Source organism: Erpetoichthys calabaricus, chromosome 4, assembly GCF_900747795.2.
Source record: "Erpetoichthys calabaricus chromosome 4, fErpCal1.3, whole genome shotgun sequence".
Lineage (NCBI taxonomy): Eukaryota > Metazoa > Chordata > Cladistia > Polypteriformes > Polypteridae > Erpetoichthys > Erpetoichthys calabaricus.
In genome coordinates, this window is record NC_041397.2 from 303,364,043 (window position 1) to 303,376,115 (window position 12,073).

Consider the following 12,073-nt stretch of genomic DNA (forward strand, 5'->3'; position numbering starts at 1 on the left):
GGTGTCTGGGCTCTCCCTTAAAGACAGGGTGAGAAGCTCAGTCATCTAGGAGGGGCTCAGAGTAGAGCCGCTGCTCCTCCGCATCAAGAGGAGTCAGATGAGGTGGCTCGGGCATCTAATCAGGATGCCTCCTGGACGCCTCCCTGGTGAGGTGTTCCGGGCACATCCAACCGGGAGGAGGCCCCGGGGAAGACCCAGGACACGCTGGAGGGACTATGTCTCTCGACTGGCCTGGGAACGCCTTGGGATTCTCCCGGAAGAGCTAGAAGAAGTGGCCGGGGAGAGGGAAGTCTGGGCATCTCTGCTCAAGCTGCTGCCCCCGTGACCCGACCTCGGATAAGCGGAAGAGGATGGATGGATGGATGGATGGTTGGTACATCCAATATATTTTTTAAAATATATTTCAAATATGTTTAAATTATTTGCAAGGGTAAGATACCTGGAATTAGGAAGATGTGGAATTGGGCTTATAATACAGAATTAACTGTCTTGTCATTTAATTGTAAAAGCCTATGCCTGTCTCTGGTGTGCTGGTGTAATTTTTGGGGGGTTTGTATTCATTGAAGAATGTCGACAAAAGTTAAAAAAAAAGAAACGTTTTCATAAATGAACATTTTCAATTTACAAATGACTTGATATGCAATAACATATCAGACTTCAATCCTCAGCTCTCTAAGGACTTTTTTCAGTAAGCCTTTCATCACTTGGGATAAGAGAAACGGAGAGAATGAAAATTTATAAAACAAGCAGCCAAGATCAAAAATGCTTACTTGTGAAGAAATAAGTGCACAGAAAACTTCAGGAGCAAGTGAGTTTGGGGGTTTTGAATTTTGCTGTTGTTCATATGGTATCAGTTTTTAATAATTCATTGCACCATTAACATTTTTCTAATACCTTTGTGTTCTATTCCATATACAAGTCAGAAGATAACATAAATTCACTGCTGTTTTCGTTGTGTGGTTTCAAAACATTTGTTTAGTGCAGTGCCGTATGATACTGGGGATGATGCTAAATAAAATTTAGTTGATTGAAAGAAGAACTGATGTAAGACACATCTGAAGAATAAGTGACTGACCTCTATCATATTTTAGATTTTTGATTGAAAAGAACAAAACAAAAACAGTTTTTGCTTTGAGTTTGGAATACAATGATGATAAGGCAGTTTTAAATTCAGATGTAGGGTGAAAGGTTAAGTTATACTGGGAAGGCTCCAAGTGTATCAAAGCACCCAACTTTTAATAACCTTCTTCTGCTTTTAATTGTAGTATTTAACATGCAGCTATGATTCACAGTGTATTTAGATACTCTTTATTTTCTTTAGTTACATTTATATTTCCTTTTGAGTTGATCATTTTTATAATGTAATGGTTTGGCGTCACATGTGGTAGCACCGATGCCTCCCACTTCCCAAGGAGTCTGTTTTGTTTCAATAATCCAGTGATACTCTGTGAAGTTCACTGGCATGAGTGTGGTTGATTATAATATACCAGTAACGGCGTACTGCACGATAACGTGCAGTGAATACACTTGACTTGAGCATTCCTCTTTCCCTGTATGTTTACCATTCGTTTGCTCAGAGGTTGATACGCTTGCTGCTCAGGGCCGGATTAAGAGCTTTGGGGGTCCGTAGCACATTTCAAATTTGGGGGCCCTTTTGGTCTGCATCATCTGAAGTTTAGATTCTGAACAATTCAAACCGGACTAAATAATTATTTTACTCTCGATTATAATAAGAATCTTATAATATTTATGTGAATTTTATGTGTCGGGCCCCTAAAGTTTTGTTGTGTAAGAAATTTACAGTTTAAAAACGTAAAGATAATATTTTTAAAGACCAGTTTTTCAATGCTACACTTTTTCATTAAATATTGGGTCCACCATTTGGGGGCCCCCGAAATTGTGGGGCCCGTAGCATATGCTACATGTGCCTATTGGTTAATCCGGCACTGTTGCTGCTTCCTGAGCAGCTCTTCTTTTCTCCACCCTAGCAGCCCGCTGCTTCTCTTCTTTCGTCGGCATCTTTTCGTGTTAAAACTGATTAAGTTAGTCTTTGTGTTGCAATTAATTTTTCACTTAAGCTGGCACTAAAGTCTTCAATCTGCCTCAAGTATGATTAAAGATGAAGAGGTAGGGGAAGTGACCGCGAAGGTGGTAGGGATGAGAACGATGCACGTACGCATGCGCCGCATGGCCGCCCTGCTGCATGCTGCTGAGAGTTGATTCTACAATAAAATAAAATAAAAATAAAAAGAGTAATAAAAATCATCACCATGAAAGCGAATAGTAGATGTCACATAGTATATGTGTACCAAATGTACGGCCAATAGGTGAAACGGTTTGCAAGTTACAGGTGATTTAAAATCCTGGACAGACAAGCGAACAGCCACGGTAGCATATTATATAAGAAGATAGTGGCCTGACATCCTCTCTGTTTTGTTCCTGTTTATGTTCAGTCAAAATTTATCTTCTGGGTACAATGAATTAGAAATCAACTAGTTAGGAAACAAAAACCTAATACTGATGAGCAGCTTTTTCATCTGAATTATGTGTTTTGTAATAGAAAGACTTTTGAGGACACCACTCTTCACAATATAAACCCCTTACTTCAAATGCACATATTCTTTTTAATTTGGACCCTCATTATAATGTTTAATTCAGTGTCACTACATTTTTTCGCCTTTTTTTACACTTATCAATATACAGTTCACAGGTACAGATATTGCACCCAGGATGATAGTCCACTGCCTTTTATCAGCAGCTGCTTAAAACTTTATTCAGGTATGACTGTTACTGTAGCTTCTCTATTCTGTATACTTTACTTGTGATTGACCTAACTGAGAAAGGAACTTATTTCCAAGCCCCACTAAAACGTGCAAGCAGGGAAGCAGGCTTTAATACAAATCTGAATTTTTAGCCTTATTTAAATAGACAGTGACATAAACAAAAGCTAAAAAAGCGTGGTAATGCACACCATATAACCCGGTAGTGCCAGATGTTTCAGTCTTACCATGCAGCTCTTTTTTTGTGCTGCTTCAAGTGTCGCAGTAACTCAAAGCATTCTTGATTTAACTTTCCCTTCCTCCTTTGTTCACCTTCTCTCTTATTAGCTCATTTGCCTGATCTTATAAAGCTATACATTTAAATCAGCCACTTTCGAAGCTCATAAATAATTGTTATTATTATACAAATACTTCAGCCCATGCTTCTGACATTATAAATGAGAGAAATGGCACGGCATGCTTGTGTAACTTAGGAACAATTTCTGAATTATGGTTTATGAAATATATGAAGTTCATGAAATATGTACAATTTGTTAGCAGATCTGCATTACACATTTGACTTAAACCTGGTCTTATCTCTTAACAGCAGAAACATAGTCAAACAACAATCTCCCTAAAATTCCAATTCAGCAGAGGATTTTATACTTTTTTCTTAAACTAATTGTCAAATGTTCAGGTAGTGCAGAAGCAATGACAAAAGCCAGCCAGCCAAACCATCTATTCAACATCTTATCTCTGTGCAGCTCGGCGCACTGTCGCAAAGAACCAGCAAGTCAGTACATAACCTTGAGGTGTTGATTGATGATCAGCTATCCTCCATTAACCACATTGCAACCTTCTCTTGTTCATTGTGTAGAACATCCATAAGATCTTGTCATATCTGTTATGGTATGCAGCACAAGTTCTGTCCACACCGCTGACTACTGTAACTCTCTACTTGCAGGAGTACCTGCATGTGCTTCAGTGACACATGATGCATGATCGGCACTTGTCTTTTTAGGTTGGTACACTGGCTCCCTGTAGCAGCACACATTAGGTTCAGATTCTTGATATTTGCCTACAAAGTATCTAGCATCTAGGTATATGGAGGCACTAGTGAGGTCCTATGCTCCTTCTCCTTCACGCACGTCTGATAATGGACTTGATCTAGTGATGCCACCTCTATGTGCCGTCAAATCTCAGTCCAGACTCATTTCATGCGTAACCCTCCCACCTCCGTCCGAACTGCTGACTCCCTCACTGTGTTTAAGAAGCATTTGAAGACTCTTGTTCTGTGAATATCTGTCTAATTGATAATGGCGTTGTTGGGTTCTTGTACATAAGGAAATATTAACTAGTCATGCGTTGTTGTGTTTGGTTTCAAGTTCTTAAGTTGTGGAGGTGAATTTTGTAACCTTGTTATATAAAACTTGTTCCTAAACATGTCCTCTGACTGTTGTTTATTAATAATAACAATAATAATGATAATAATAATAATAATTTATATTTGCATAGTGCTTTTTTACTATTCAAAGTGCTTTTCATGGTGAGTAGGGAGTCAATGCAAATTTGTAACATTCATCTAAATGATGCGATGGCGGCCATTTTTGCACCAGTACACTAAACACTTATTAGCTATTAGGTGATCAAGTGTTTGACATCTTTTGTAAGTCACTTTTTATAAAAGCATCTCCTTAGGGAATAAACGTAAATGTAAAAGCATTAACAGACAAGGTTCATTTTTCGGTTGCCAAGTTGCATAAAAAGATGTTTTAGCTTAGAAAAGGAAGAAAGTGTCTTTCTAAATGTTTTATGTATTGTGACACCCGGGCTTGTTCAGCCTCCCTATCCCTGAAGCAGACAAGCAGGACACGATTTTGCACACAGTGCAAACTGGACAAAGCAAAACACAGTCCCTTTGCCTCCAGTCCTTATGCCTCCACACCTTATCAAGAGCTTCGTCCACTTCCTCCCAACTCAGGCCAGGTAACTGGCTCCTTTTATAGGACACTGTGGTATAAGACGCTGTATAGCACCCAACCTGACACAGACTCACACAGAGGCACGTGTAAAACACAAGAAAAGACTTTATTTTTCTTCACCTGTGGGGCACGTCTTCCACGTGAACCCCACAGGCATAACACAGTCCCAAGCACAAAACACAAGCTTAACACTCTTCTGGAACCACCACTCCTCCCGTCTAGCTTTGTCCTTCACCTCCTGACTCCTGAGTGGTGGTTGCTGGCCCTTTTTATAGCTCACCCGGAAGTGCTCCAGGTGCTTGATCACCTGTTCCTGATTGCACTTCCATGCGGGGCTGTAGAGTCGTCCAGGCTGGCTCAAGGACCCATGCAGCACCCTCTGGCGGCCACCCCAGAACCCAAAAGGGCTGTGGAGAACTCCATCTCCCGTGGAGCCCTGCGGGAAACTGAGGCACCATCGTCAGCCAGGGAGGCTGCCACCAAGCGTCCCGGGGGAGGTACTGAGAAGCCCATGGTTGCTCCCCTGGAACATATGAAGAAGGGGTGTCCTGGCCGGGTCTGCCACAGACACCAAATGAGCTTCTTCCGGTAGCACTTTCCGGATGTGGCGAAAGTGCTGCTAAATAGGGCTCTGCAAATGTCTACGTGACCCCTGGCGATGGCTGCTGGAAACTAAGGGGGCTGCCCTCTGTCGGTCCAGTGGAGAAAGGGTCTTAAAAATACTCTCTTCCCCTGGTCCTTCCTTACACAGGGTGTCTCGGCTGGGTAAGGGCTCCAGCTGTCCGCCACAATATATATGAGCGTTGTTCCTTGTCGGCCTTAGTCCCCATTTTGAAGTGTTCAAAATGCTGAACATATTTATAACATTTACATAAGTGTCTTTTATATTTTATTTATTTAAACAATTATTCAGCTTGTATTTGTATGTATTTTCCCTGGATACTATGAGTTTTACCTCCCGTAAACTCAATGTGATTGGTGACATTAAATAAGGGGCGAGTATGTGCATGTGCATGAATGGGGACTGAGATGGACTTCTTTGTGCAGTCTATTAAACTTTATTGTTCTGGCAAGAATGAAAGGTGTGCTTCCATTTTCTGATTTTTCCAATTAAATACAGATGGAGACAACCATAATCACCTCAGCACAATTGAATCTGCAGACTTGTTAACGTGGTGTGTCCAGTATTTCACATTTTCTCATATATTCTAAAGATGTGCATGCCATAATACTTAGAATGTCAAAACTGAGCTATATAACATAGTCGTGTGTGAGAGTGTACCTTTGATGGACCAGCCGGGTGGCTTGTTGTTCCTTCCATTGCAAATGCTGAAGGTAAGATATGTGGAAAATCAGTAAAGAATTTACGGGTCCATTATACAAATCAGCTGATGAGTCAAATGCTAGCCAGAGCCAGTCAGTTCCATCACACGACATGAGATGGAAACAAATGTGGTATCTGATGACAGCTTCAAACCAAACTTTTAAACTTTAGTAACTCACCATGTTAAAGAAAATGTTTTTAACAATGAAGATTAAAGCTGAACACAGGTGATAAGGACAATTGGAAAAAAATTCGACAATAGTCAACTGTGGCCGTGAAAGAGATAAGGCCATGATGGCCAGGGGGAAAAAGCACTGTGGTGCCCCCCTTCCCTTGATGACCTAAGCATGGGTTTATTTTGTTTATTAGTTCATTCAGAGCAGGGCTGTCATATCCATGTAGGGTGCATCCCTGTTTGTACCCACTGTTCCTAAGGATATCAGTCAAACGTTGCCCTTTATTGGCTTTAGAGTGGCTTCAGAAAAATGGAAGTACGGAAGGCCCCTCGCAAAAAGCAAACCAGTACCTAGAGAGAGATGGCTGTAGTTTGCAGAGTTTGTGTTTTACAGATGTTCATATTTAATTAGTAATGTGTTTCATAGCTGTAATATGTTTCAAAAATGTATTTTCTCCACAGACTAAATCAACTGAAAATGAGTAACTCAAGCAGCACAAGCAGCGATTTCATCATCGTTGGATTTCCAGGACTGCAGGACTACCAGAATATTCTGTTCATTGTATTTTTGGCTCTTTTTTTGGTAATTTTAATTGGAAATGTCACCATCCTGCTGTTAGTTGTTGCCGATCAGCGGCTCCACACGCCAATGTATATTTTTCTCTGGAATTTAGCTCTGTTAGATGTGTTAGTGGCCGTATCAATCATACCAAAGCTGCTTTCTGTATTTCTGTCACATAACACTTTGTCCTTTACAGAATGTTTTGTACAAATGTATTTTGCGCTCTCATTTGGAGCAATTGAACTTTTCTTAGTAGCAGCAATGGCTTATGACCGCTATGTTGCAGTAGTGAAGCCTCTGCATTACAATGTCATTATAAATTTTAAAACTTGCTTAACTATTATAGCATCTGTTTGGGTTATGGGTGTCATAGTAGTCTCTATAACAGTCATACCAGTTACCCTCCTGCCATACTGTGCTTCCAAGTATATCATGCATTGCTTTTGTGATTATCCAGCTGTGATTTCGTTAGCTTGTACTGATGTTACGTTTTACGCTAACTGCACATTTTCTCTTGCTATGATTGCAGTCTATGGATCCCTACTGTTTGTTCTGTGGACTTACTGTAGAATAGTCAATGCAGTAATTAAACTCAAGTCTGCAGAAAGCAGGAAGAAGGCATTTTCTATGTGCATCTCCCACGTGATTGTAGTTCTGATGTTTTACATTTCGTGCTCCACTGTCTACATTGGGCTAAAAATAAATAATATCTCTTATGATGGACGTATTTTCATTGGGGGCTTGAATTACTTTTTTACCCCCATGGTGAATCCAATCATTTACAGTTTGCGAAATGAGCAAATAAAAGCAGCAGTGCAAAAATATCTGAATTTGTATACACTTTTTCACAGGAAGGACAAAATATCATCAACAGTTCATAGTACAGCAGCAGAAAGGTAATGCATTGTAAAGAGTAAACACAAAGGAGTCCCGTTTACAGTTCAACACTGTAGTACTAGGGTGTTGTACAATATTAGCCATTATGAATGTAGTGATAAGTTACATCTTGCCTAAAGAAGGGGCCTGAGTTACCTTGCATATTGTAATCTTTTAGTTAGCCAATAAAAGGTGCCATTTTACTTGACTTATCAGTACAGTTCAACACTATAATTCACCCGATATGCTTTTCATACCTCATCGGAATCGATACCTGATGGGTTGTACCTTGAACTTTAGTGTAATGGAGCCTAAACATTTCAGCATGGACTGATTCACCTGTATGTTCATGTTAGTGAATTGTTAACTAGAATTATGTTACAACTTTACGGTATATATGGGACGTCAATTCATGTTAGAAAATATTCTGGAATTTTACCAGAAATTTCATACAGTCATATTTCAGGGTAATGGCTAATGTCATCTCAGCTTATGATGCTGGATTCTTCCTTTTATGAAATGCCTGAATATGCGGATGGTTCTTAAGATTCTGTTTATTGTTTATGTGAAATATTTTAGTACACAATAAACTGGCTTACAGATTGTAAGCACTTGGTAAACTAATATGGTTATTTTAAAGCTTGCATTTGTGGCTTGCATACTGAGGAACAATAAATCCCAGTTATTTGCTAGGATTTGTTTGAAGGAATTAATGACTGTTTCATTCTCTCAGTATATCGTTTTACACAGAGCCCTTGACTGTGATGAACATCCACACTGCTAATGATTGTTTTTGTTTCTCATCTGCTGCTAGCTTGATCCCTAGCATTGGCACTATGCATGAGGGATTTGAATGTTCTTTTTAAGGATTTCACCCATTTACTGCGTCCCCCTGGATTTGCGCTCATCTCAAACACATGCTGTTGGGATAATTGGCAACTTTACCTTGGATCCAATATGAGTGAATGTCCACCTGTGACCAACTGATATTCCCTGCTGGTTGGTTTCTGCCTTAATGACATAATAAACTCTGGCTTCCCATTAACATGTAATGGAAAAACTCAGCAGGAATCTTCTTCTTTAATTGGCTGCTCCTGTTAGGGGTTGCCACAGTGGACTCATCTTGTTTCATATCTTCCTGTCCTCATCATCTTGCTCTGTTCCACCCATCACCTGCATGTCCTCTCTCACCACATCCATAAACCTTCTCTTAGGCCTTCCTCTTCTCCTCTTGCCTGTCAGTTCTATCCTTAACATCCTTCTCCCATTATACTAATCATCTCTCCACTGCACATGTCCAAACCAACGCAATCTCGCCTCACTGACTTTGTCTCGCAACTGTCCAACTTGAGCTGACCCTCTAATGTCCTCATTTCTAATTCTGTCCATCCTTGTCACACCCAGTGCAAATCTTAGCATCTTTAACTCTGCCACCTCCAGCTCTGTCTCCTGCTTTCTGGTCAGTGCCACCGTCTCCAACCCATATAACACAGCTGGTCTCACTACCGTCCTGTAGACCTTCCCTTTCACTCTTGCTGATATCCATCTGTCACAAATCACTCCTGACACTCTTCTCCCCCCATTCCACCCTGCCTGCACTCTCTTTTTCACCTCTATTCCACAATCCCCATTACTCTGTAGTGCTGATCCCAAGTATTTAAACTCATCCACCTTCATCAACTCTACTCCCTGCATCCTCACCATTCCACTGACCTCCCTCTCGTTTACACACATGTATTCTGTCTTGTTCCTACTGACCTTCATTCCTCTCCTCTCCTCTCATATCTCCATCTCTCCAGGGTCTCCTCAACCTGCTCCCTACTATCACTACAGATCAAAATGTCATCAGTAAACATCATAGTCCACGGGGACTCCTGTCTAATCTCATCTGTCAACCTGTCCATCACCATTGCAAATAAGAAAGGGCTCAGAGCCGATCCCTGATGTAATCCCACCTCCACCTTGAATGCATCCGTCACTCCTACTGCAGACCTCACCACGGTCACACTTCCCACGTACATAAGCTGTACAACTCTTACGTATTTCTCTGCCACTAAAAATTAAAAGGTTAAAACTTCGGCAGGAATAATGAATTAAAATTGAGAATAAAAAATGAACATATGAATTAATGATTAATGATTAAATCGTATTATGTGATATCATCTACTGTTGAATTCATTTGCACTGTTGTATTGTATTGAGGATTACTTGTGTTCTGTTCTGTTCTGTGTATTGTATTGTATTGACCCCCTTTTTTTGACACCCACTGCACTCCCAGCCTACATGGAATGGGGTCTCTCTCTGAACTGCCTTTCCTGAGGCTTCTTCCATTTATTCCCTACAAGAGTTTTTTTGGGAGTTTTTCCTTGTCTTCTTAGAGAGTCAAGGCTGGGGGGATGTGAAGAGGCAGGGCCTGTTAAAGCCCATTGCGGCACTTCTTGTGTGATGTTGGGCTATACAAAAATAAATTGTATTGTATTGTATTTTATGATTACAGTTTAAAGCCACACATTCACACCTCACAATGTTTATCGCACGGTTCAGTTACAGTACAAGCTTGAATATTCTCTATTTGCAGTTTGCATGTTCTCCTCATGTTTCCATAAAAGAATTAAATTTGTTCTTTCAGATGTGCTGTTTGGTGACTCCACATTGGATTTGAGTGAGAGAAACTAGCTTGTGACCGTGTATTACATGGAAAACTTAATCTCTGTTGGAAAAAGCCACCTACTGAATATTTAGTTTGTCACTATCATACTGAAAATCTGACAAAATGAAAACAATCAAATAATTTAGGAGTGCTTGGTTAAACACAAGATCATAACGTAGAAATCCAGGAATATCTTTCTCTTGTTCTTTGGCAAATGGAAGTTTTTATCATTTAATGAAATCATACAGAAATACAAGAAATTTTAAAACAAATCAAGTTGTATTTGTCACATACAATTATACACAAAGTGGAAATTGTAGTGAAATTCTTAGATACAGAAGCTTAATATAAATATAAATATTATGAAAAGCAACAACCTCTCAAATACACATAAGAACTTCTGGCTTGGGTAAGTAAAGTGGAATGTTTGAAAAGAAGTATATTATAAAACTGAAGTTCGCACCCCAAGTGTGACTGACATGGAGTTTGCGGGGAGCTGCTCTGCAGATAAAGAGATCAATATTATTCAGAAAATAGCATAAGCATTCAAGGCTAACTCCCCATGTGGCACTGTTAGTGAATCAAAGGCAAGAACTTGGGATATACAGTGCATCCGGAAAGTATTCACAGTGCATCACTTTTTCCACATTTTGTTATGTTACAGCCTTATTCCAAATTGGATTAAATTCATTTTTTTCCTCAGAATGCTACACACAACACCCCATAATGACAACGTGAAAAAAGTTTACTTGAGGTTTTTGTAACTTTATTAAAAATAAAAAAACTGAGAAAGCACATGTACATAAGTATTCACAGCCTTTGCCGTGAAGCTTGAAATTGAGCTCAGGTGCATCCTGTTTCCCCTGATCATCCTGGAGATGTTTCTGCAGCTTCATTGGAGTCCACCTGTGGTAAATTCAGTTGACTGGACATGATTTGGAAAGGCACACACCTGTCTATATAAGGTAACACAGTTGACAGTTCATGTCAGAGCACAAACCAAACATGAAGTCAAAGGAATTGTCTGTAGACCTCCAAGACAGGATTGTCTCGAGGCACAAATCTGGGGAAGGTTACAGAAAAATTTCTGCTGCTTTGAAAGTCCCAATGAGCACAGTGGCCTCCATCATCCGTAAGTGGAAGAAGTTCAAAACCACCAGGACTCTTCCTAGAGCTGGCCGGCCATCTAAACTGAGCGATCGGGGGAGAAGGGCCTTAGTCAGGGAGGTGACCAAGAACCCGATGGTCACTATGTCAGAGCTCCAGAGGTCCTCTGTGGAGAGAGGAGAACCTTCTAGAAGGGCAACCATCTCTGCAGCAATCCACCAATCAAGCCTGTATGGTAGAGTGGCCAGACGGAAGCCTCTCCTTAGTAAAAGGCACATGGCAGCCCACCTGGAGTTTGCCAAAAGGCACCTGAAGGACTCTCAGACCATGAGAAAGAAAATTCTCTGGTCTGATGTGACACAAAGATTGAACCCTTTGGTGTGAATGCCAGGCGTTACGTTTGGAGGAAACCTGGCACCGCTCATCACCAGGCCAATACCATCCCTACAGTGAAGCATGGTGGTGGCAGCATCATGCTGTGGGGATGTTTTTCAGCGGCAGGGACTGGGAGACTAGTCAGGATAAAGGGAAAGATGACTGCAGCAATGTACAGAGACATCCTGGATGAAAACCTGCTCCAGAGTGCTCTTGACCTCAGACTGGGGCGACGGTTCATCTTTCAGCAGGACAACAACCCT

The 12,073-nt window shown here is 40.7% G+C and overlaps 1 protein-coding gene across 1 annotated transcript; it reads left to right on the plus strand.

The window, feature by feature from the left end:
* The first annotated feature begins 6,718 nt into the window (after positions 1–6,718).
* Positions 6,719–7,702, plus strand: LOC114641271 (olfactory receptor 10A2-like). The gene has a single exon (XM_028790346.1). It carries the CDS (start codon positions 6,719–6,721, stop codon positions 7,700–7,702), a length of 984 nt encoding a protein of 327 aa, XP_028646179.1.
* The last annotated feature ends 4,371 nt before the right edge of the window (positions 7,703–12,073 follow it).

Bases quoted from the DNA above. Each gene is read 5' to 3' on its own strand.
- LOC114641271 (XM_028790346.1), top strand. From the start codon at position 6,719: ATGAGTAACTCAAGCAGCACAAGCAGCGATTTCATCATCGTTGGATTT.